At 41.8% G+C, this 25,322-nt stretch overlaps 1 protein-coding gene across 3 annotated transcripts in view; it reads right to left on the reverse strand.

The window, feature by feature from the left end:
• The window catches only part of espn (espin), a 168,568-nt gene extending 151,814 nt beyond the window's left edge, over positions 1-16,754 (reverse strand). For 2 of the 3 annotated variants that reach the window (XM_048561676.2, XM_059655668.1), the window contains exons 1-2: positions 16,210-16,753; positions 2,267-2,460 (exon numbers count right to left, since the gene is read on the reverse strand). In XM_048561676.2, the coding sequence (XP_048417633.1) occupies positions 2,267-2,460; positions 16,210-16,503 (488 nt within the window). In that variant the 5' untranslated portion in view covers positions 16,504-16,753. Of the gene's footprint in view, positions 1-2,266; positions 2,461-16,209 lie in introns of all 3 variants that reach the window. The other variant, XM_048561674.2, reaches the window with a different exon arrangement.
• Positions 16,755-25,322: the final 8,568 nt, after the last annotated feature.

Below are 25,322 nucleotides of genomic sequence, written 5' to 3' on the forward strand. Positions count from 1 at the left end.
TACATTCCCCTGAGCCCACCTACCTCAGGATTGGGGCAATAGAGCCCAGCCAGCGAAGCCTATATCACAGTCATGATTTTTTTTAAACTGGCAAGCAGGTCACGTTCCACTTCCTGTTGAGAAAGCAGCTTCCCTCCTCATCTCAGTGAACGTGAGATGGTGTTCAGGACCAATGAAGATGGTGTTCAGGCCCATCAGTGTCAATAATTGAACACAATAAGGGCCTCAATTTGTGGCAGATTTGGAAAATCACCCATGGACTAGACTGCTCAGACTTAGCTGCTAATGTGGCAAGAAGTGAATGGGTTATCACAGCAGTGCCAAACCATCAATTATTTGCCCTACCACCTCTAGGAAGGGGTAAATCCCATTTGTATTTCTTTGTATTTCTCCATTGATGCTGCCTGAGATTTCCAGCTTTGTATTTTCCTTTGTTTGCTATTCAGTCCAACATGAATACACCAGCTCCTTGTCCAATTTCCCCAAATCCCTGCAATTACCCCATAAACCTACAAACTTTCCCCCACCCCCTTTCAATTACCTAGTCAGTTGTTTCGTGAAAATTAAAGAGGAAAATATGTAAGGTAAACGTCCAAAGATGTAATAGTCAGAAATTTCCTTGGACCCATCTCATTCTGTCATTACAACTTCACTCGAAGACCTATATGACCATCCTCTGGTGAACGAACAGTAGAAGGGTTCACTACAGCTCGGAAAGAATTTCTCACAGTGCGTTTGATGCAAGGAACAGTTCCATTTATTTTGCCACTGTAACTCAAAATGTAAACTTATGTCAGTTTGATTTTCTCCCAATAAATTACTCACTTTTCTCCCAATAAATTACTCACTTTCATTCAGCAAAGATATATTGTGACCACTTCTTACAGATCACAGCAATTGAAAGATTTTTCTCTCTCTCATCTTAGTTAAATGTCTACAGCAATACCTAAGGACATGCACACTATCTTACAGTGGTACTTCTACTTATGCTATTCGCCACAACAGAAATATTGTCTCTGTATCCATTCCGTCAAAACCTTTCAGAATTTAGAACAAACCTCTATCAGGTCAGCATTCAGCCTTTGCATTCGCAAGAGAAACAGACGCCCACTCTGTCAATCTTTTTCCCGATATGTATGCCTGCCTTTATTGGTCGGTGCATTGAGTATAGGAATTGGGGTCGTGTTGCGGCTGTGCAGGACATTGACTCAGCCACTTTTGGTGTATTGTGTGCAATTCTAGTCTCCCTCCTACAGAAAGGATGTTGTGAAACTGGAAAGGATTCAGAAAAGATTTATGAGGATGTTGCCAGAGTTGGAGGGTTTGAGCTATAGGGAGAGGTTGAGAAAGCTAGGGCTATTTTCCTTGGAGTATCACAGCATGAGAGGTGACCTTATAGATGTTTATAAAATGATGAGGGACATGGATACAGTAATAGGCAAGGCCTTTTCCCCAGGGTGGGGGATTCCAAAACTACAGGGTATAGGTTTAAGATGAGAGGAGAAAGATTTAAAAGGGATCTGAGGGGCAACTTTTTCACACAGAGGGTGGTGCGTGTATGGAATGAGCTCCCAGAGGAAGTGGTGGAGGCTGGTACGATTACAACTTTTAAAAGGATGGGTACATAGATAGGAAGGGTTTAGAGGGATATGGGTCAAATGTTGGCAAATATAAATCTGGTCCCATTTCTGGTTCCCATTCTGAGGAAGGGTCACCGGACACAAAACGTTAACTCTGTCTTCTGCTCCACAGATGCTGCCAGACCTGCTGAGCTTTTCCAGCAACTTTGTTTTTGTTCCAGATTTACATAGGATATCTGGTCGGCATGGACAAGTTGAGCTGAAGGGTCTGTTTCTGTACTGTATATCTCTATGACTCTATGTATAGCCCACGCATTTCTGGTATCATTCTTGTAAAACTACTCTTCAGAGCATCTATATTCTTCCACACTACACACAGTGCTCCATGTATGGTCTACCCATGGATCATACTAATTTAGTTTATCTTCCCCATTTTTCAAATCTGTAATTCTAGAAAAGAATTCCTGTGTAAGAGCAGAAAAATCTGTCGGTGATCGCAAGACAGTAAACAGCACCAACAGAGATATAATTGCTATTGCGCTAAGGTTCCTCACTACATCAGCAATTTCATTTGCACTCACTTCTCCAAAAAAGATAGCTCCTCAAATATTGCAACGAGTGATCTGTCCCAAGTACACTACTTCAAGTAGTTATCTCAGCCTACCCCAATCTTCCCTATTACTTACTTGGGACAGTGTCCAAGCAGCAGTCGTACTGATGGGAGATCACCTTTGGCAGCAGCATAGTGCACAGGCAGGGCTCCGGTGTCTGTTGCCGCTGTTGGATCACTGCCTCCACTTTTCAACAACCACTCTGTGATATCCTGATGCCCAAACCATGCAGCAAGGTGTAGGACCGTAGCTCCGGAACTGTCTTTATCCTGCAGAAATTGAGAAAGGAAACCTGTCAGTCTTTCAGATCAATTTTAAAGCCATTTCCAAAATAGTAAGCAAGGGTCTTGTTGGAATATTGTGTCGAGTTTCATTCCATTCATGTGGTAAGAAATATTGAGGTTTCAGATACAAAAGATTGCCACAGGATAATTTCCAGTTTGACGAAAAATTGTAACAAAGGAAAATTAAAGAATCAAGAACTTTACGCTTTGGGCATGTATAGACTTTGAGGTGATTTGATAAAAGCCTATAAGGTGCTAGAAAAAACAGATTGTGTTGAATTCATAGCTTATTCAATTTAAATTGGTTCAGAAGTATGAGGGCAACTTAATTTAAGTTGATTGAAATCAGCTCTAGGTTAGATCCGAGAAGAAGTTTTTTTTTCAGACAATAGCGAATGTAGAGTTGACGTGTTTTGATAAATTACTTCAAAAGAAAAGCAAGACTTGCATTCATACAGCAAATATGATGTCTAAAAGCACTTTACAGTCAGTGAAGTGCTCTTTAAAACATTATTACGTCAGAAACACAGAAAATAATTTGAACTCAGTAAACTCCCATAAACAGCACTGAAATGATTACCATATTGGTTGAGGGATAAATATTGACCAGTACACCAGAGATAACTTAGCTCCTCTTCTTTGAGGTAATCTGCCTAAACTGACAGGTGAGGCCTTAGTTTAACATCTCACCCAAAAGAGAAATTTTCCAAGACTGTTAACACATAACAAAAGTGTTAAGGTTTGAGTTTTGGGTTGAAGACCTAGTGTGAGACTTGAACCTGAAACCTTGCAATTTAGAATTAATTATGCCAGCAACTGAGTCACGGCTGACACACAGTCATTCCCAAGCCAAATCCTGGCCTGTTTCAGGCAAGACCAAAGGCTAATTATTACATATTAAAAAAGGCAAAGCATAGATTTCCATGCTCTCTCAGACTAGTTTCATTCACTGAAAATGGGGGAGAAGACGAATTTCCCAAATTCTCTCACCCCACCTCATCCTGAAAGTGATCAGCAATTTTGTCTTTTTTGGAAGCTTCCATGGTTTTGGATGAGTTAACGAGTGTAGATGTTGTGATGCTGATTGTGCGAGGCATCTTGGATGATTCATTAAGGCATTTTCTATCTGGCATAATTCCTATATTCATAATTCCTACCAAGCGTGTTGAGTACTTCAGTACTTTTGACAGGTTCTCAGTACATGCAGCCAATTTTAAGTGGAATTAAAAGGAGTCATGATGGCAACTATTATAGCATCCTTTCATTTCTGAGAACAACAGAGACTGATAGAATGAGGCTCCTCTCTCTTGTTCCCTTGAGCTATGGGTTGGGAAGAGCTTGACCTTCTCTTGAAATGAGCCTTTGCAAAGTAGATGTGAAAGAAGGTTAAGAAGGTTCATTCCAAACAGTTTGGTAATGAAAGACTCAGTGCTTGAGGGACCATTATCCTTAACTGCTAATGAAGGACCATCAACTCAATGAAACATGCTGATTTCCAATGCAAAGACTTATCGATAGCCAAGTGTTACAGACTAACACATTCCAAGGTCAATGATTCCAAGCTCAGAGAGACACTGAGGTTTAGGGCAACTGTCACAGTGGGGAAAAGGTCACTGTGCAGATACTCTCTTGCCATATCAAGGGGCTGAGATTTATGCAAAGTGTCTCAAGCTGTATGCACCATAGCATGTTTGACATAAAATGTAAATATGCATTGTGAACTATGAATGGAATTGCACTTTAGGTCATAGCAAATCTAGGATTTTTTAAATTCATTCACAGATGTCACTGGTCAGGCCAGTATTTATTACCCATCCCTAAATGCCCACAGGGCAGTTAAGAGTCACCCACATTGCTGTGGCACAGGAGTCACAGGTAGACCAGACCAAGTAAGACTGCAGATTTCCCTCCTTATAGGATATTCATGAACCAGATGGGTTTTTCCTGACAATTAGCAACAGTTTTATAGTTATCATTAGAGTCTTAGTCAGAGTATTTTTTTAAATTCAAAATCCACCATCTACCACTGTGGGCATTGAACCCATGTCTCCAGAACATTATCTAGGTCTCTGGATTAGTAGTCCTCCCCAGTGTTATATAATGGACCTTTATATGTTTTATGAACAATGTTTATACTTGACAAAAAATACTTTCCCCTCTTATGGCCATAACAGGCTTATAAAAGATAAGTTAGAATAAAAGAAAGAACGGCTAAAGATCTGAAACAAAAACCGAAATTGCTGGAGAAACTCAGTAAGTTTGGCAGGATGTGTGAAGAGAGACAGAATTTCAAAATACCTCCGCAGAACTATCACTGCTTTCTCTCTACAGACAATGTCAGACCTGCTGAGTTTCTCCAGCAATTTCAATTTTCACTACAAAAGATAATTTTTGATATTTTAAGTTCTCATAGGCTCCACATGAACAGTGCAAAATGGCCCACAAACTGGTAACATTAGTGATAATGAATAGTTGCCTTCTCCACTCCATGTCCAGAAGCACTTTTGTGGGAAACACTTTCTAACAGATAATTGAAAGCACAGTCAGGGAAGCAAGCACTGAACTTACTTTTGAAAATTGTGGTAAAATAATAGGCAAGCAAAGAAAAGACCTGAGGGACAGAATTAGGGGTTTTCTCTCTGGCATGGGTGACTGTAGCTCACAACAGAGGTTTATAAAATCACGAGGGGTACAGATAAGGTTAATGGTACTTCTCTTTTCCCTGGGATGCGGGAATCCAAGACTGCAAGGCGGCATGTTTTTAAGGTGAGAGGATAGAGATTTGAAAACATTATGAGAGGCAAATATTTTACACAGAGGAGAGTGTGGAATGAAGTTCCTAAAGAAGTGGTGGATGCAGGCACAACTACAACGTTTAAAATACACTTAGATAAATACACGAATCGGAGAGATTCGGAGGGATATGGGCCAGCAGCAGGAAGGTGGGACTAGTTTAGTTTGCAATTAACGTCAGCATGGAATGGTTGGATCGAAGGGTCTGATTCCATTCTGTACAACGCCATGACAAGAATTTGCATGTACAGTCACTGTTGTGCTGCAGCTACCACAGGGTTTTGGATGACCAGGAAAGTTTTTCACGCTTACCGCTTGCCATTGTCACATTAATAAATAGCCTGTTTTGTCACCCTATGATACACTGTCCAAAATCATCAAACACTGAGGTGAGTTTTGCATCTGGAGCTTCAGGCTCAGAGGTAAAGATATTATTACCAACTTATCACAAAGACTCCCAGAAAAAAAAATAGAATGGTACAATTACATTCTGAAATTCAGTGTTATTGTGTAGCAGAATCTCAAGGGGTGGAGCATCTACTCTTTAATTCCATTGATATTAACAAGATCGGTGCAAAATTAGTTCAACCAAAGATGTGAAATTCCAGTTGGAATTGATCTACAACCAAAATGAGCTTGAATATATCTTCTGTGATACCGGTGCATTATGCAATTTCCTTGGACAAGGCTTTGCGGCAAAACTGGCCCTACATCCAGATCGATTGCACCAGATTCCATCAACTGTGCTAATTCAGAAATACTTTCAAAGATCTTGTGCATACAGGCCCTAGTAGGCACATTTACTTAATTTGCTGAGTAAACTGACTAGTGTACACCGGTTTAACTGTTAAACCATACAGTGTCAGAGATAGTAGGAACTGCAGATGCTGGAGAATCTGAGATAACAAGGTGTAGAGCTGGATGAACACAGCAGGCCAAGCAGCATCAGAGGAGCAGGAAGGCTGACGTTTCGGGCCTCGACCCTGCTTCAAGGGTCTAGGCCCGAAATGTCAGCTTTCCTGCTCCTCTGATGCTGCTTGGCCTGCTGTGTTCATCCAGCTCTACACCTTGTTACATCTAAACCATATAGTGTAGTTTGTTAAAGTGGAACACCATCACCCATAAACAATTTGCCTCCAAAAGCTCAATTAGGGAAGGGTAACCGATGTTGGCTCAGCACATCCTGAGAATATTTTTTTTGAAAGTCAGCAATTTTAGTTACGTTTACTAAAGATTGGACACTCCTTTGGAAATATTTATTTTGGTGATAAGTTCATTTTCAGCCGTACTGATAAAACTGCACCCATCTACCAATCTTAAATACACTAAGGAATATTTTATAATGGAAAAAATGAAATAATAATGTTCTCATACACTGATTAATGGAATAGATTACATTTGTGATTACTTGCATTAATCTTATTGAAAACCTGAACTGAGACACAGCCAGAGTATTTTTTGGTGCATTTTGAGTGCAATTCCTTGATTGCATCCAAAGTAGAAACTTGGAGTATAAATTAAGTGTTAAGGCCGGATTCAATACCAATCAAAGTGGCCAATACTAATGATCACATCATCCTGGCACACTCACTGGCCACGTCCTCTGGGACCCTCACGTAGTACCACTCAGTCTCAGTTACGACACCTCCAGGGACTCTCACTCAGTACTAATTACCACAACATCTGGGCACCCTCCCTGACCAGATTCTATGGGCATTGTCACTCTGTACCAATTACCAGAACCTCAGGGCACTTGCACTCAGCTCTTTGCTGCTGACAAGTCAGTCCTAGACACTAGATCAAAGCAAAGGCAAACCGCTTCAGACGGCTTTGAAGATAAGGCCATAGAATTGGAGGGCATGATATTTAACAGCACCTGGCACAACATCCCACCTACACCCACACTGTAACTCTGCCCACCTTCAATCCACAATTTTTCCACCAGCACTGTATACATATACACATGCGCATACACAAACTCTGGGATTTATTGGGCATGGTACAGTATTAGAATGCCCATATCCCACAATCTACATGTGCATTCTAGTCTAATATGCTGATGCTATACTGTTGCATCGACTGTAATCCACTTTAACTAAATATAGACGCCTCTAAATCTGCCATAACCCTGCAGCTGTTTATTGCCGGATTACACAAAGCAAATTTACAACTCATGTCTGGTATCCCTTCATCACTCAATCAAATGAGCAGTAGCAAAATAGCCCAAGCATTGTCCTCAAATTATGATGATATGCCATTCATTGAAGTGAAGTAAATTTTAGACTGTTTCAAACAATTTTGAAATTTCACTCCTATTTTTGAAGTAGCCTTGTGTATCAGCCATTGCTCAGTTGGTGGCATTCTTGCTTCTGAATCTGAAGGTTGTGATTTCAATCGTCACTTGAATACAATAATTGAAGCTAACACTCTACTAGAGTGCAGCATTGTGAAAAATGCAAGATGTTAACCTAAGGCTCATATCTGTCCTCTCATGTGATATATAGCATCATTTTGAAAATAAAGCAGGTATATATTCCTCAGTGTCTTGGCCGATATTATTCCTCAACCAACATCTCTGAATGTTTGTCATTATCACATTGTTTTGCAAATTAGGTGCTTCATTGTCTATATTACTATATTTCAAAAAATATTTCAATGGCTATACAGCATTATGGAACTTCTGATGATTATGAACATTGCCACATAAATGCTAGTCTTATTTTACATCAAAATTAACTACAGTCACCTCCGTTTTTACAACTGGGCTAGTTCCTTATGCTGAAATTCTAGTTTGTTCAGGCCATTTGACTGTTATATTAGTAAGAGCTTATGAATAGAGCAGTCATTGTGTTTACTGTTGATTTCCTTATTGGTCCATCAAACTACTCCTCCTGCACATCTTTGGGACTATACTGCATTAAAAGCACTACATGTGTGCTGGTTAGTACTGTTGAGAAACCGTAGGGCTGCTATCTCATTACAGAATCCCGATGGTGGTTTAACCCAACGGTCACCACAGGCAGGAGGGGAGGTTGAGAAGGAGAGCCCTTCATGGCAATCTCAAATGGTGTGGGATTGAGTCCTCGCTGTTGGTGTGCTCTGTATTGCAAACCAGAAAACCGGCCATCCAGCCAACTGAGCTAACTGAACCCCAATGAGCTAAACATCTTACATTCAGCAGTTTGGTGTATTCGAGTGCGCAGAGGTTTCTCAGTCATAATGGCATACACATTCTTTCATGCACACTCCCACCACCAGCCTCAATGGGGTAATCACAGTGACACACAGTTAAATGAGCTGGGACTATCCAGCGAATTTTATTCCTTTTATTACTTTTTCTCCCAACAGCAGTGAGCTTTCAACCGGGGAAAAAGATTAAATTGATTCTCTAACTCAAATTATTTCTGAGACAGTAATGATTCAAAACCTGTTCATAATTTGTGGAACAAGTCAGTTACAATATTTAACTTCTTGGCATTCCTGCCGCATATGGCAATGTTGTCAGAAGCTACTCTGAAGAAGGGTCACTGGACCCAAAATATTAACTCTGCTTTCTTTCCACAGATGCTGCCAGACTTGCTGAATTCTCCTTGCTTTTCTCTCTGATTTTCAGCATCAGAGATTATTTGTTTCTTTTTTGTTTAAATAAAACTGTGGTTTGTGCACTGGGGCATGTGGAACTCAAATGAAAGCATGTACAAATGCAATTAAAATCTTGACAAGACCTCAAATAGATTCCAATTAGTCTTGTGTTTGCCACCTGGTCCTGGGGGAGCCTTTCAGCAGTTTCAATTACGTCAGTGATAAGTAGAAATGTTAATTTCAGGGGAGCAATGTTCTGGCGTTTTCTGATGCTTATTAAATAACTATACACAAGAAGCAAATCACAATATCTCCCAGATGACGGTCAGATTACTCACACATTTTTCCCTCTCTAATTTTCCTGCTATCTTAATGGTTCCTCTGTATGTTTTCATGTTAAGAGTTAATATGCACTAGGGAGACTGTGAAATTGTTCTAACATTTCACTTCTGCCTTCAACAACCTTGAGCACATAATCTGCACTGACACAACCAGTAGCAGCGCAAAGGAGTACCAATCTTTCAGATGAGGCCTTAGACAAAGGCTCTATCTGCCCTATCAAGTGGGTGTTAAACATTGCTTGGCAACATTCCATTGGAGATTAAGGTGATCTCCCCAGTGCTCCAACCAATATTTGTCCCTTATCCAACATCATGTTAAACAGGTTACCTGATCTTATATAACTGCTACAACAATATTTTCATTTTAACAATATTTCAATAATCGTAAACCCTCAGGGGTGCCCTGCGGTTGTGAAAGATGCTATACAATTGCAACCTCATTTTTCCTTAGTGATGTAGGTGTGATGATCAACAATGTTGGCGGTTTCATGTTCAAAGTACGATTACCTCAAAAAAGTACCAATTTTTAAATTGGCACTGCGGCTGAAAGCTTACAGCCCGGATTCGGGATTGATTTCCCCCCAGAAAGTGCAGATATAAAGACTAATTGTTCCAGTATACAATCCCCATAAGTAAAGAATGACCCAATAGGAGTTTGTGGATACACTTGCCTGTGATTTCATTCATTGAATAAAGAAACTCTCGATATCCAGATACGTGCTGCCAGTGGGTGGAATGTCTCACCTATCCTCAATTTAAGAGTAAGTCATTCATCCCTCCTAGCCTACCCTGTCATTCTCACTAATTGGGACAGTGCTGTCTTTCTCTGAACGCTCAATCTCATACATCCTATACTGCTACAGCCTTCCAGTCATTGCAAACCTGCTAACAGGAGGTACAGATGTCGAAAGAAAGACTTATAATGATGCTTGTATTGCAGGGAGCACAGGAACCATGTTCTGCACACCAAGCTCCTACAAACAACAAGATCATGATTATATCATCTGTTTTAAGTCTTTAAAATTTATTCAGTCGTGAGATGTGGATATTGCTGTCTTGGCCAGCATTTATTTCCCATCCCTAACAGGCTGTGGGTTTGGATTAATGTAGGTTGAGAAATAAATATTTGTTTTTCGAGATACCCTGTTGTTTATTTACTTCACAATTCCTTTTTATAAATAATGTTTTGGAATCTTTGAAGTTCAGCTGTGGGGGCAGATAGGACCTCTGCTAAACATCTTATTTTTAAATTGCCATCTCTAATTGTGCACTTTGTACATTACAAAGAAAAACCTTTCTAAAATGATGTTTTGCAGCCCGACTGAATTATGAAGATCACGTGTTTTATGCGTAGGCCACACTGCTCCTAATCGAGCGAAGTCATAATATCCCATTGGGATTTCAATAAGAAAATATGTTGTGAAATCCAAAATGTGTTCCAGGCACAACACGTAAGCAGTCACTATAGTTGCTTCCATTAGCTGAATTGAGTTGACTAGAATGGGAATGGGGGAAAGACCATTCAGCCCATCGAGCCTATTCAGCAGGGAAAATAAACTACAATCATTCCCACACACTTTACAGCTGAATCATCAAACTTCCTGTGCCGTATGCTTATACCCTCCTAACATATCACTGATGATTTTCCACAGCAACAGTAATATTATTGGCATCTAAATATCAAAACACTTTTATGTATAAAGACCACAAGCCCTGCCAGAGCTGAGGCATTTGAAATCATTGATAATAGGAACTGCAGATGCTGGAGAATATGACATAACAAGGTGCAGAGCTTGAACACAGCAGGCCAAGCAGCATCAGAGGAGCAGGAAGGCTGACGTTTTAGGCCTGGACTGTTCATCAGAAATGGGGGAGAGGAAGAGGGTTCTGAAATAAATAGGGAGGCGGAGGTGGATCGAAGCTGGATAAAGGAGTGCAGTGGGAGGGAGATCCCCTGAGGTTTGTCCGGAGAGAGGAGGGTAACCTCTTCAGGTTAGGCTTCCTTTGAAGAGGCTTCGCAGTGGGGTTAAAATTGTATCAGAGATAATAGGGACTGCAGATGCTGGAGAATCCGAGATATCAAGGTGTGGAGCTGGATGAACACAGCAGGCCAAGCAGCATCTTAGGAGCAGGAAAGCTGACGTTTCGGGCCTAAACCCTTCATCAGAAAAGGGGGAGCGGAAGAGGGTTCTGAAATAAATAGGGAGTGGAAACAGGCCATTTGGGCCACCAAGCCACACTGACCCTCCAAACAGCATCCCAACCAGTTCCGTACCCACCTCTGTGACCCAGCATTTCCCATGGCTAACCTACCTAACCTTTTACTCCCCCTTCCTCAAGCGTACTATGGTGAACTATGATAACTCTAGGGAATACCACATGTCCTTCATGAGAATCTCCCAGGTCTGAACAAAGAGAGAATAAAAGCTCAATAACATGCACCAATCCCAACTGCAGTAATGCGCATTTCCCACACTGCCTAAAGGACTGATTGAGCAGTGAATTGGGCACATCAACTTCCACAGGCCACTGTCTTAAATTCTTTTCTCAACAACCAGTAGATAACACACCTAAAGACTGACATCTGAAGTAATGATCCAAAAAGATATATTCTACCCCATTGTGCTTCACTTTCCCTAATTATTTTCTCTTCTCTCATTTAATATTTTCTTTCCATCATCTATAAGGTCTGCTTAATGTTATTTTATGGCAATGTGATGGAATTTGCTTTTCAGAAACAGAATCCTTTTGTACTGAGATTGCTCAATGTCAGCATCAGACATGCTGAGGATGGGTTCGGTGCCAACTAAAATCTGGTCAGAAACGAGGAATAGGCTATTCAGCCTCCTTGAGTGTCTTCCTCCATTCTATACATGCCATGGCTGATCTGTACCTTAACACTATGTAACCGTCATTGTTTCATGTTCCCTCAAAAAAATTACGGATGCTGGAAATCTGGAAACAAACACGGAGAATGCTGAAGGACCTCAGCATGTGTGGCAGCGTCTGTAGAAACAGAGTTAACATTTTGATCCCAATATTATTCTCTTTCAAACTCGAAACATTAAATGTTTCTCTCTTCGCACGTGCTGTCAGGCCTGCCAGTGGCAGAAGGAGTTTAATTTGGATAAATGTGAGGTATTGCAATTTGGTAAAACCAACAAGGGCAGAACTTATACGATTAAAAGTAGGGTCTTGGATAATATTGTAGAGCAGAGAGACCTAGGGGTTCAAGTACATAATTCTTTGAACTTTGCATCACAGGTTGGTTGGGTGGTTAAGAAGACGGCATGCTTGCCTTCATTGCTTAAACCTTTGAGCATATGAGTTGGGATATCATGTTGAAGTTGTACAGGATGTTGGTACAGCCCCTTCTACAGTATTGTGTTTGGTTCTGGTCGCCCTGTTATGGCAAGGGTACTATTAAACTGGAGAGGGCTCAGAAAGGATTTACCAGGATGTTGCTGGGAATGAAGGGCTTGAGTATTAAAGGCCAGGGTGAATAGGCTGGGGCTTTCTTCATTGGCGTGTAGGAGGTTAAGGGGTGGCCTTATATAAAATCATGAGGGGTACGGATCAGTAAATGGCAAGAATCTTTTCACGAGGGAGGGGGATTTCAAGACTCGGCAGCCCAAATTTTTAAGGTGAGAGGAGAAAGATTTAACAAAGGCACGAGGGGCAATTTCTTTTTGTACACAGAGTGCTGTGTGTGTGGATTGAACATCCAGAGAAAGTGGTGGATGTGAGAACGGTTACAATGTTTCTAACACATTTGGATAAATACATGGATAAGAAATGTTTGTCGGGAAATGGGCCAAGCACAAGCAGGTGGGATTAGTTTAGTTCAGGATTATGGTCAGCATGGAGTGGTTGGACCAAAGGGTCTGTTTATGTGCTGCACGACTCTGGATCTGCTGAGTTTCTCCAGCATTTTCCGCGTTTATTCCATATCCCCTAAAACTTCAACTTTGGCATTTTCAACAGAAACAACTCCCATCCCCACAGCCTTAAAAGTTATTGGATGGGTAGCACTGGGGATGGGGTAAGGACAATCTCGACAATCTGTTGGTCTTCAGCATCAAGTTCAGATCACCACCCTATTCTGTTCCCGTGTGAAAACTATCTTCCCCAAAACAGCCATCCCCATGGACATTACCAAACAAAGTTGTCAATTTGTCACTGAAGCAGTTCAGATTTGCACAATGAGCCCATCTCAAAAGCAACAGTCCTATCTCCTTGAGGCCAGTGGAAGAAGGAAATTTTAATTTCGTGAGAACAGCTGAGTTCTGACCCCAGACACATAAGACCAATGTTTAAACTCAGGCGACTTCAATAACTCTGAATTGCTACTGTTTTGTAACTAAACCAATTGTAAAGGAATTAAAGCTACTTTAATAACAGCCCAGAACGGAATTTGTTACAAGCACATTCAGAGCAGATTGTTCCTTTGAGCTTCTGAATCCTTCTGTCAGATTCAAATGTGAGTCAGAAGGACATTGTGCAGGAAATGATCGTTCTGATTTGGCCTGCGATGACCAATTAACAGTCAAAAGGCCAGCTCACAGTCCACCCAAAGACCATAGGTGGGCTCTCAAGGCTGGATGGTGATTCACTGGCCTTTCAGCTTGAAGGATACAATGAAAGGTGAGTAAGGATGAAGCACTTCAAAATGAAAGCACCCACTCTCCAATCTCTTTGTCTAAATTAAAAATCATTTTTACAGCTGGAGCATCAGGTTTTGGTGGGTGGGGTTTGGGTGAAGGGGTATGGGCATTCCTCTAATGGTTGCTGTTTGGTTGCTGTTGCACCTAGGAAGACCCAGAGGTATATTGGGTGGTTAAGAAGGCAGCATGCTTGCCTTCATTGCTCAGACGTTCTAGCATAGGCTTGTCTCAATCACCAGCCCAGCCTCAGCCTGTCTCCCACTGAAAGTCTGCCTCCAGGCAGCTGAGCTGATGCCCATCATCTATCTAAACTGGAGACCTGCTGGAAAATCCATCAGCCTTCTTTGATATTCCTGGCAGCCATTAACAAGATGGGATTGGCTATCTGCTGCTTGGAAACTGCAACCCTCAATCCTCCCTCCTCAAAAAATAGCTCTGAACAGATTGGGGCTGGGGAAGCTCGTGGCATTATTTTTAAGATGGTGGATAAAAATTAAGACCCAAGTTATTTTTAATCTAACAGCAGTAGTTTTCAGATGTCATCAAGCGCCCGTGTGAAAATTGTGTGTAGTAGGTAGGAATTCTGATTCCTTAGCAAATTTCATTCCGACTGACGAGATGTGTGCATCATTTAAGAAATTATGAAGAAAAGACTTTCCATTTAGGGCTCCTAACGCCAAGCATTTGCAAGTCTGTCAGATGTTGAGAAAAGTCCTCTACATTGATGTAACAACTCCAACTAGTTAGAATGCCGAACTTGGTACCACAATGGACTAGTTAAGGCGAAAAGCAAAGATGTATTTAAGTACAAACTGGATCAACATCTTAAGATGGAAAAGAACAGGACAGTTTGATAGGGTTAAACAAGATAAGGAGAGAGGAGTTTTGGTAAGAGCATAAACACCAGCACAGCCTAGTTAGGCTGAATGGCCTGCTTCTATGCTGGAAACATGAAGTTATCCTACGTAATTCGTAATCATTCCATATTCTCAGACCACAAATATTTTTTTCAAACTGTCCAATTTAACATTAATCATTCTCCTCACGTTATCTTAGTTGTGAGAGAAAGTTGAGAGAATAAATGATAGAGGACATAGAAATTTGAAAATAAGAGTGACATGAAGGTGAATAAATAACAGAAGGGTGAAAATGAGGTTCATAGAGAAAATGAAAAAGTAGAGGGAAATTGCAAAATGATGGGAAAAGACATAGGGAAAAAAATTCATTAATATCTAAGATAGAGCACATAAATAAGGGACAGGAGTGGAAGAAGGAAATTATTTGCAAGTGAGTTAGAAGAGTCACTTAGTGCTTAGTAGCAATTCAATTCCCAAGAGCAGAGGATTACAGCGGAGAATAGCAGGACAGAAAGAAGATATACAGTGGGACGTTGAATTTGCATTGTAAAATGCAACATGCAAGCAAATATTCCAAACATCTGTGAAATGCAAGTGAACAAAACATCGTGACTGAAAACAGCAGGTATCATCATGAGGAAAAAAGCAAGTGGTTTCTCTGTTTCTCCCATTTTTCATTACAGTGTAAGAGCTCAGATGTGACAACAAACTCCAGAAGTTTCAGTCTTGTGAAAGATCTTGTGTTTGTTTTGTCCAAGATGAAATCAGATCAACTGGAGATCAGGGAATAACTATCGAACTTGTAATGTTTGTAACTCTGAAGTTACCACAAGCTTCATCAGGGCAGAGTTCACTTCTACTCATTGCATTTAGAGAAGAAGTGTTCATAACAGTTAAAATTAATATAAAGCCCATTAAATTGTTGTGGATCTAATTTGGAGGTGGGATAGAAATCACCACAATTAGACTTGTATATGATTTTGCTTCTATTCAAATTATAATCAACATGATTATGATCATTGGGAAACACAAAATTGTGAAAGGATTTATTCCCATCGACAGATACCATTGCAAACTATAAGTTAGTGTCATACAATGGCAAGATTTTAAAAAGTTTTAATGACATTTCTCCATTCAGTGAGCCTTATTCCTGGAAACACTTTCCAGCCACCAATGCTCCTTCCCATATCCCATTTCCCCCAACTCTAATCTACCCCCAACATCCTACTCCAAAGTCCCAATGCCACAGATACTTTACAACCGTTGAGTGTCTCCAGCCCTCATCCTATTGCCCCAACTCCTATCCCATTGATCTCACTCCTTGCCTCCAGCTCCTGCCTTAGTTTCTATTTCGTTGCTCTGAGGTCCTGCCCCCAGTGCACCCCACTCCTGCCCTACTTTGAACCTCTTTGCCCCCTTGTTCCTGGCCGACTCAGCCAAGCCCACCCTCGTGCCCCCAATGTTATTACCCTGTCGCCCCCGCCCCCAGACCTTTACCTGGATGTGGCAGCCTCCTGAAGTGAGCAGCCACTGCAAACAGACCGAATTCCCGGTGGCCGCTGCATCGTGTGCCGGAGTAGCCCCATTCTTGGCTCGCTTATTCCCGGGTAGTTTCGCCTCTTCCACCAGGAATTTCACGGCGCTCAGTTGGCCGGATCGAGCGGCGTGATGGACTGGAGTCGCTCCGAGATGGTCGGTTACCTTCAGTTGGATCAAGCCCTGTTTCTGCAAATCCTGCAGCGTTAGCAGGTCCCCGTTCTTTGCAGCAACCAGCGAGCGGTCCAAAACCATTTTGAGGTTTTCTTCCTCAAATCACTAATTCCCAGATTGACTTGACCTCTTTCACTTTCTTTGGCGTGGCCATTTTACACTTGCGTCTGTTCCTTTTGTAAATCCCACTGGGCTGAACCATCCTGAATATTTAATGACAAGAGATTTGAATAATCCATAAGAGAGAGAGAGAGAGGCGGCACCAGGTTAGGCAAAGTTCTGGGAAACGGGAAGCGCTACTCTCATTGGAAACTGCCTGGAATTTACTGTGAGAGTCTAAACAGGAGCCTGTTAGACAGAGGCAAGGTTCTGAATGGGATTCACAGTTCAATTTCGTTTCATTGAATTGCCCTTTGTCAATAGATTATGTTAAACAACCCAAACAACAACAAAAAAAATGCAAAGATCTGCGGATGGTGGAAATCCAAAACATGAACAAAAATTGCCGGAGAAACTTAGCAGGTCTGGCACCATCTGTGGAGAGAAATCAGAGTTAACGTTTCGGGTCTGGCGACCTTTCCTCAGAACTGATTTTAGCTAGGAAAAAGTTTGGTGTACATTGCTGAAGATGGGGAGGGTGGATATGGAGCCCAGAGAGGTAGAAAAACACCTGGGCTGGCAAAGGAATGGGTAGAGGTCAGCCGGGGAGAACCAATAGCTGCTCATGTGGGCCATTAGTGGCTGATAAAGGGTTGGTTTTGGTAACAGTCCAGGTGAAGTTGAGGCCTGGGGTGTAGGGGTTCGGAGAACCGTAAACTCAGAACTCTTTTGGACTGGAAATGTTAACTCTGCTTTCTCTCCACAGATGCTGCCAGACCCACTGAATTTCTCCAGCAATTTCTGTTTTTGTTTTCAAACAACCTGCTCTGAAATCTACATAGCTCGAGTGGGACTTGGACATGTGCCTCCTGGCTCAGAGGCAAGGACACTGCCACTTCACCACAAACGCACACCATCCCCGTAACGACTCCTTCCACCACCCAATCCTGGTGCAATGTTCACTCTGAATTGAACAGCAACAGGTGGTTCAGTTGAGCTGAAAGAATTGCATTCATCCAGCTTAATGGTACTTTGATCATCCCTGGTAGGTACTGATGGCTCTGAACATTTCAAGAAAATAAACTCTACACCCAACAAGAGTGTTTCTAACCCACAAATTTTAAAATACATGTCCTACCATTGAAATCTGTCCAACACCTTGCTCCACCCACCAATCCACAATGCCCTGGTCTACCCCAGTGACCTCCACCTTAACAGTCCCCTTTATCCTCCTCCTCACTGCCGTCCCCCCAAACTCTTCATTTCTCCAACTCTGAGTCTCAGTGTACTCCCTCAGCATGGGTGGCCAACTTGTTCAGGTAGCAACTCCAAAATTCCTTCCTAAATCCTCTCCATCTCTCTGCTCTCTTCACAGGCCCTTCCTAAATCTTGCCTCTTTGATCAAACTCCTTAGTCATTTGCCTTCATATCTTGGTCATGCACTCAGTTTTAGTTTTTGTCTGTTTACCCCACTGTGAAGAGTATTTTAGTGTCTTAGAATGTATATTGTAACATTTGCCACCTCCATGACATGATCAAGCTTCATCTACTTATCAGCTCATCTTCTGATGAAATCCATATTCAAACAAATACAGGTGGAGGCCATTCAGCCCATCAAGACTGCTCTGCTTTCAATTTGATCATGGCTAATCCTCTACCTCAATGTCATTTTTAACAGTACTTGCAAACCCCTTGACATTTTAAATATTATGGGATCTATCAATCTCTGCCTGGAGTGGCCATGTATCCACAGCCTTCTGGGGTAGAGAATTTAAAGATTCACCACGCCCTTAATGAAGAAATCCTACTACTTCGCCCTAAAGGGCCTTTTCCCTTGTTCTGAAATGGTGTCCTCTGTTTCTGGAAACCTCCCCAGCCAAGTGAAATACCCCTCCTACATTCACCCTTTCGAATGCTTGTAGGAATTCTGGATGCTTTAATTAGACCACTTCTCATTCTTTGACACTCTACAGAATATTGACTTACAGAATGTATTCTTGTCAATCTGCCCTCATAGGATAATCCTGTAATCTTGTAAACCTTTCCTATACTCCCCCTGTGGCAAGAATATCTTTCCTGAAGTAAGGGGACCAAAACAGTACACAGTACACCGGGTATAACACAGTGTGGAGCTGGAGGAGCACAGCAGGCCAGGCAGCATCAGAGGAGCAGGAAAGTTGATGTTTTGAGTAGGGACCCTTCTTCAAAAGGGTCATCTCTGAAGAAAGGTCCCTACCAAAATGTCAACTTTCCAGCTGCTCTGATGCTGCCTGGCCTGCCATGCTCCCCCAGCTCCACACTCTGTTATCTCTGACTCCAGCATCAGCAGTTCTTACTACCTCACAATACACCAGATGAAGTCTTACTACAGCTCTATGCAATTGCAGAAAGGCATTTGTACTCCTGTATTCAAATTTTCTCTTAATAACAGCCAATATAACATTTGCCTTCCTGAATGCTTGCTGCAGCTGCATATTAGCTTTCAGTGGCTTAGAATCAAGGTCATTTAAGTTCCTTTACATATCAACATTCCCATTTCTCACTACTTGAGAAATACTCTGCATTTGTTTATCCTGTCAAAGTGAATACCTACATTTTTCCACATTATGTTCCATCTGCCATGTTCTTCACCATTCACTTTGCCTGTCTGAATTCCTTGAAGCCTTTTTGCATCCTCCTCACAACTCACATCCCCGCATTGTTTTGTGTCCTCAGTGTAGTTGGAAATATTACATTTGGCCTGACATCCAAAACATTCAGGCCTTCATTACCTCTAGATTATTCCAATGCACTTCCAGATGGTCTCCCAGGTTCTACCCTCCATGAACCTGAGAGGGGAGTGGAGTCGGCCTCATTAGGGGCATTTAAACGGCTATTAGATAGGTGTATGGATGATAGTATAAGGTAGGGTTGGAGGTTAGATAGGCCTTAGGATTATGGTAAAAGTTTGGCACAAAGGGTCTGTACTGTGCTGTACATTTCTATCTTCTATGAGGTCAACCCAAAACTCTGGTGACCACATCTTAAATATCAATAGGGTGGCACAGTGGCTCAGTGGTTAACACTGCTGCCTGTATAGCTCCAGTGACCCAGGTTCAATTCCAACCTTGGGTGACTGTGTAGAGTTTGTCCCATTCTTCCTGTGTTTCGGTGGGTTTCCTTCAGATGGTCCGGTTTCCTCCCACAGTCCAAAGATGTGCGGGCTGGGTAGATTGGCCATGCTAAAATTGCCCATAGTGTTCAGGGATGGGGGGGTTATAGGGGTTTGGATCAATGTGGACTTCTTGGGCCGAAGAGCCTGTTTCCACACTGTCGGGAATCTACAAAAAAAAAGGTCCCATCCACTTAGGACCCTGAGCACATCAACTTACTTAGGCTACCAGTCAAGTAACATCCTATTTACACCTCTCTGCCTCCACCTCACTCTCATCCTTTAAAACACTTCTTAAAATTTATGTCTTTAACTAAGCTTGTGGTCATCTCTCTTAAAAGTTTTTCATTTAGTTCAGTGTCATATTTTCTTTTATTTTGTGCCTGTGAAGCTTCTGTGGACATTTTATAACACAAAAGGTGTTAAATGAATGTCAATTGTTTCAGTTGGATAATAATTGCTTTTAAGAGAAAGGACATTTTCTGACCAAAAAGACAGCAATCTAGCAGAATCTCACTTTCCAGTTCTTGGACAATAGTCTTGACAGCTGTGGCACTTCAAGTGTATGTCCAAGTAGTTTGAAAATACTGTCACTCATACTGAAATGTGCAAGGCAGTGATATTTTGAAAAGTACCTTTAACACAAGTAAAACAGAGAATTGATAATAAACATCTTCTCTCAGTGAAATGCTGATGTGATTCAGTCGCCATGAGTAGTGAAATTAACACAGAAACTCGCTGAATTGGCAGAAAGCAATTTTAACACGTTTTCACAGAAATAGTACAACTGCAGTCTGAAACAAAGAAGCCATTGCTTGCAACCAATTCCAATGCAGGTGGGATTCAGTTCCTGTGCAAAGAAAAAGGAAACTGAATAAACAGGACTCTCAAAGGTTTGAAAAATAGAGATTTGTCAAGGTGCGACTTGCTGGTGGTAATGATATCCATGGAAAGCAAGCTGAGTGGATGATTGTTAGAAGCTTCTGCCTGCTGTGATGCAGACACAAGAAACTATTAAAGGTCCAGGAGGAACTCTGGACTACTCCTAGCAAGCTACAGATCTGCTAGAGGTGCAGTGCACAGTATAAAGATTTCATGAGACATCTTCTAATTATGTTAAGTAGGCAAAGCAAAATTTACCTAACTTGTTAGCGCAATGTATTAGATAACTTTTAATTAATGTCAATCTATGTTACTTTTAATTTGTTCATTACAGTAAAATCTTAATAGGCAAACCTTGTCCTTAGGTTCTTTCTATTGGTGGCTGTGTCACATCTCTTTTTAAAAGTTATTGGTCTCTATGAGCATTGCAAAACAACAGCAAGGGTCTCTGTCTCTCCGGTTCCTTGGAGTAGTGAATTCCCAAACACTGCCACTCTCCTTAAATTCACTCTAATCCTTCTGACAATGATTTTAAATTCATCCTTCCTTGTTTCACTTCTCTGCTAAAGGAAATAGGTGCTCCTACCTACTACATAGACTCTCATGATTTAGTACATCTTAATTGTTTTTATTTATTTACAGGATGTGGGCATCGCTAGCTGGACTAGCTTTCAATGCGCATTTGTTATTGCTTGGAAGGCAGTTAAGAGTCAACCATATTGCTGTGGGTCTGGAGTCACATGTAGACCAGACCAGGTTGACAGATTTCCTTCCCCATAGGACGTTGGTGAACAAATGGACTTTATCCAAGAGAAAACAACCCCAGCCTCCCCAATCTTGCCTCACTGCCAGAATTGCAAATTTGTGAAGACATCTTCAAGAAGAAAGCAAATGTTAAGTTGACCATCATAATAAGAGGAATCACAATAGGAACAGGGATGTCTTCCTGCAGCTGTACAGAGCTTTGGTGAAACCACACCTGGAGTATTGTGTGCAGTTTTGTTTTTGTTTTCTGCAGATGGATGTTCTGAGTATGGAGGAAGTGCAACAAAGGTTTAACAGACTGATTCCTGGAATGACAGTGCTGATATCTGAGGAGAAACTGGATTGGTTAAGAGTATACTTACTGGCGTTTAGAAAAATCAGGGGGAGTCTCTTAGAAGGCTATAAAATTCTAACAGGACTAGTAAGGGTACATGCAAGAAAGATGATTGGGGAGTTCAGAAACAGAAGATAAAGACATGTGGACTGGGATGAAGAGAATTTCTTTCATCCAAGAGAATTGTGAGCCTGTGAAATTCTGATGGAGCCAAAATGTTGAATGTATCTATGAAGGAATTGTGTGTGATCATAAGGTCTAAAGAGATCAAGGGTGTAGTGGAAATATGGGAACAGGTACTGAGTTGGATCACCAGCCATGATAATATTAAATGGTTGAGCAGGCTTAAATGGCCAAATGCTCCAGCTCCTATTTTCTATTTTTCTGTCACAACTCTCCTCTCTATCCTCTTCAATGGAAACACATTCTGCCTGTAATTTGATTGCTAAAGGTATTCTAGCTGTACTATAATCCACCTTATATCTTGTGGTTCATTGATTGCACTATTGCCCTTGACTTTCATGGTTATATATTCTCAATCCCACTCCAGGATTTGAGCACAAAAATAAACCTCACATCCCAGTGCAGTACTAAGAGATATGCCATCTGTTGAAGATGAGGGAATAACTTGAGGCCTGTAGTTCAGATGGACATTGACCCATGGTCCTACTTTGAAGAAGAGCATGGGAGTTATCCCTGCTGGCTTGACCAACATTTATCTTGTCATTAATAATGCAAGCAATGGCGTCTGATCATTATCATACTGCTGTTTGTGAGCGCTTGCTATGTACAGGTTGACTGCCATATTTCCTACATTATAACAGTTTCAATAGTACTTAATTGGCGGGACAGCATGGAGGGTCATGAAGGGTGCTATATAATGCAAGATCTTCTCGAAAAGCACCCATGTTACTTTATTCTGTTCCTTTTCTAATGTAGGAAAGCAACCTTTGTGCATTTTTAAACCCTCCATCTACCTGTCCTGCTGACTTAAGGCACCCATGAACATGTACTCCAAAGTCCCTCCCTTCCAAAGTTTAGCCACACACTTCGTTGTATTGATTTCCACTTGCCACTTTCTGGACACATGACTAATCCAATATATTCTGATACATTGGAACAATAATGCCCTTTAGTCCTGTGGTGTAGTAGTGTAAAATGATCTGTGTCGTCTTTCAGTAATGATTGGCTTTAGCTTGTAGTGATCTAGTGAGTAAAAAAAGGACCAGTCCAGTTTTAAAGGAGGGCAGTGATAAGCTTTAATGGTGCTATTGATGCCGCTAATGATAGCATTTTGAGCTTGATTATAATGTAAACCAAATTAAGGTAATATTGAGAAAATACTGTCGGGCATGTCGGGAGATAGGAACTGGAGTAGGCTGTTCAGTCCCTCAATAAGATCATGGCTCATTGGGCTGGAGTCTCAGGGTCCATTTTCCTTCCTGCACATGACTCCATAGTCCACCCAAAATCTATCTAACTCAGCTTTGAGCATGTACAAAGGTCTAGTCTCCACTGTTTTCTGGTGAAGAAAATTCCCTGTTCTATTGACAGTCTAACCAAAAAAAACCCTCATCTCTGTTTTAAAAGAGAGACTCTTATTCCTAAACTATGTTCATTTGTTGTAGCTTCAGCCACAAGTGAAAACATCCTCTTGATATCCACCCTATTCAGTCCCTACTAGATCTTCCATGCTTCAGTAAGATCACTTCTTGAAGTTGCATCCCATCACCAATCACCCTTTATTCACAAATGCACACAGCCTTTGACGATAGCGCAGTTTCTCACTGAGTCAAACATTCCTAGCTCAATATCCTTAACATTCATCCTTGTATGTTCTTTTTACTTTATTCATTAACAGGATGAGTGTCGCTAGCTAGGCATCATTTATTGCCCATCCCTAATTGCCCAGAGGGCAGTTGAGAGTCAACCACTTTGCTGTGGGTCAGGAGTCAAATGTAGGCCAGACCAGGTAAAGGTGGCAGTTTCCTTCCCTAAAGGACATTACTGAACCAGACGGGCTTTTCCAACAATCAACAATGGATTCCAGATATTTTATTGAATTAAAATTCCACCACCTGCCATGGCGGGATTTGAACCCAGGTCCCCAGAATGTTATCTGTGTCTCTGGATTAACAGTCCAGAAATAATACCATTAGCCTGTTGCCTCCCCAATAATTATGTCAGGCAGGTCTCCTTGATTAGACCAGATCAACAGACCCAATGGGGGCTCATATTCTATAAGGTCTACCTGGCTGACCTCTTTACAATCACTGCACTTTTCATTCTTCTAAGCTCAGGCCAATGAATCGTAGAATCTCGATAGTGTGGAAGCAGGCATTTCAGCCTGTTGAGTCCACACCAACTCTCCGACGAACACCCCACCCAGACCCACTCCCCGACACCGAGTAAACTGCATTTCCCATGACTAACCTACCTAGCCTGCAAATCCCTGGACACTTTGGGCAATTTAGTACAGCCAATCCACCCATCTTCACCAGCTTCAAAATCTCCCCTTCCCCCACCGCATCCCTAAACCAGCCCAGTTCGTCCCCTCCCCCCACTGCACCACACAACCAGCCCAGCTCTTCCCCTCCACCCACTGCATCCCAAAACCAGTCCAACCTGTCTCTGCCTCCCTAACCTGTTCTTCCTCTCACCCATCCCTTCCTCCCACCCCAAGCCGCACCTCCATCTCCTACCTACTAACCTCATCCCACCTCCTTGACCTGTCCGTCTTCCCTGGACTGACCTATCCCCTCCCTACCTCCCCACCTATACTCTCCTCTCCACCTATCTTCTTTTCTCTGCATCTTCGGTCCGCCTCCCCCTCTCTCCCTATTTATTCCAGAACCCTCTCCCCATCCCCCTCTCTGATGAAGGGTCTAGGCCCGAAACGTGAGCTTTTGTGCTCCTGAGATGCTGCTGGGCCTGCTGTGTTCATCCAGCCTCACATTTTATTACCTTGGATTCTCCAGCATCTGCAGTTCCCATTATCACCCATCTCCCTTGATAGTCCTGCACTAACATTGTTGCTTAGAAAGATTGGAGATTTCATTCCTGCCATTATCACATTTGATACAAAATGGAGATTACATAATTCATTGATATAGATTAAGGGATAAACATGGACCAGGACATTAGAGAGAACTCAATCACTATCTTCAGGACTGTGAGAGGAAACCAGAGCATCCAGAGGAACCCCATGCAGACATGGAGAGAATGCGCAAACTCCACGCAGACAAACACCCTAGGGTGGAATCAAATCTGGGTCCCTGGTGCTATGAGACAGCAGTGCTAACCACTGAGCCACCGTGCTGTCATGATCTTTCAGTGGAACGGTTAAGAGATTTAATAGTTTTTAATTAAGCTTCAAGTCAAGAGAAAGGGAGGGTTGGGGCCAAGGGTGATTAAATGATAAGGTAATCATGGTGTAGAGCAGAAATGGAATGGAAATAGGTCATGTACAGAAACAAAAGAATTGAGATAAGCAGCTTTAAATAGTTATTTCAGAATTACAGTGAGAAAAGTCAGCCTGGGTCTCCCATTGTCTGCTAACTAGTGACATCTGCTGGAAAATGTCTGTATGTACAAGCCAATTAGAGGCAGGATGATGCAACTAATTTGCTGTCACTCACTATTTAGATTCAAATATGAAAAGTAGCTCAA

Source organism: Stegostoma tigrinum, chromosome 28 (assembly GCF_030684315.1).
Source record: "Stegostoma tigrinum isolate sSteTig4 chromosome 28, sSteTig4.hap1, whole genome shotgun sequence".
Classification (NCBI taxonomy): domain Eukaryota; kingdom Metazoa; phylum Chordata; class Chondrichthyes; order Orectolobiformes; family Stegostomatidae; genus Stegostoma; species Stegostoma tigrinum.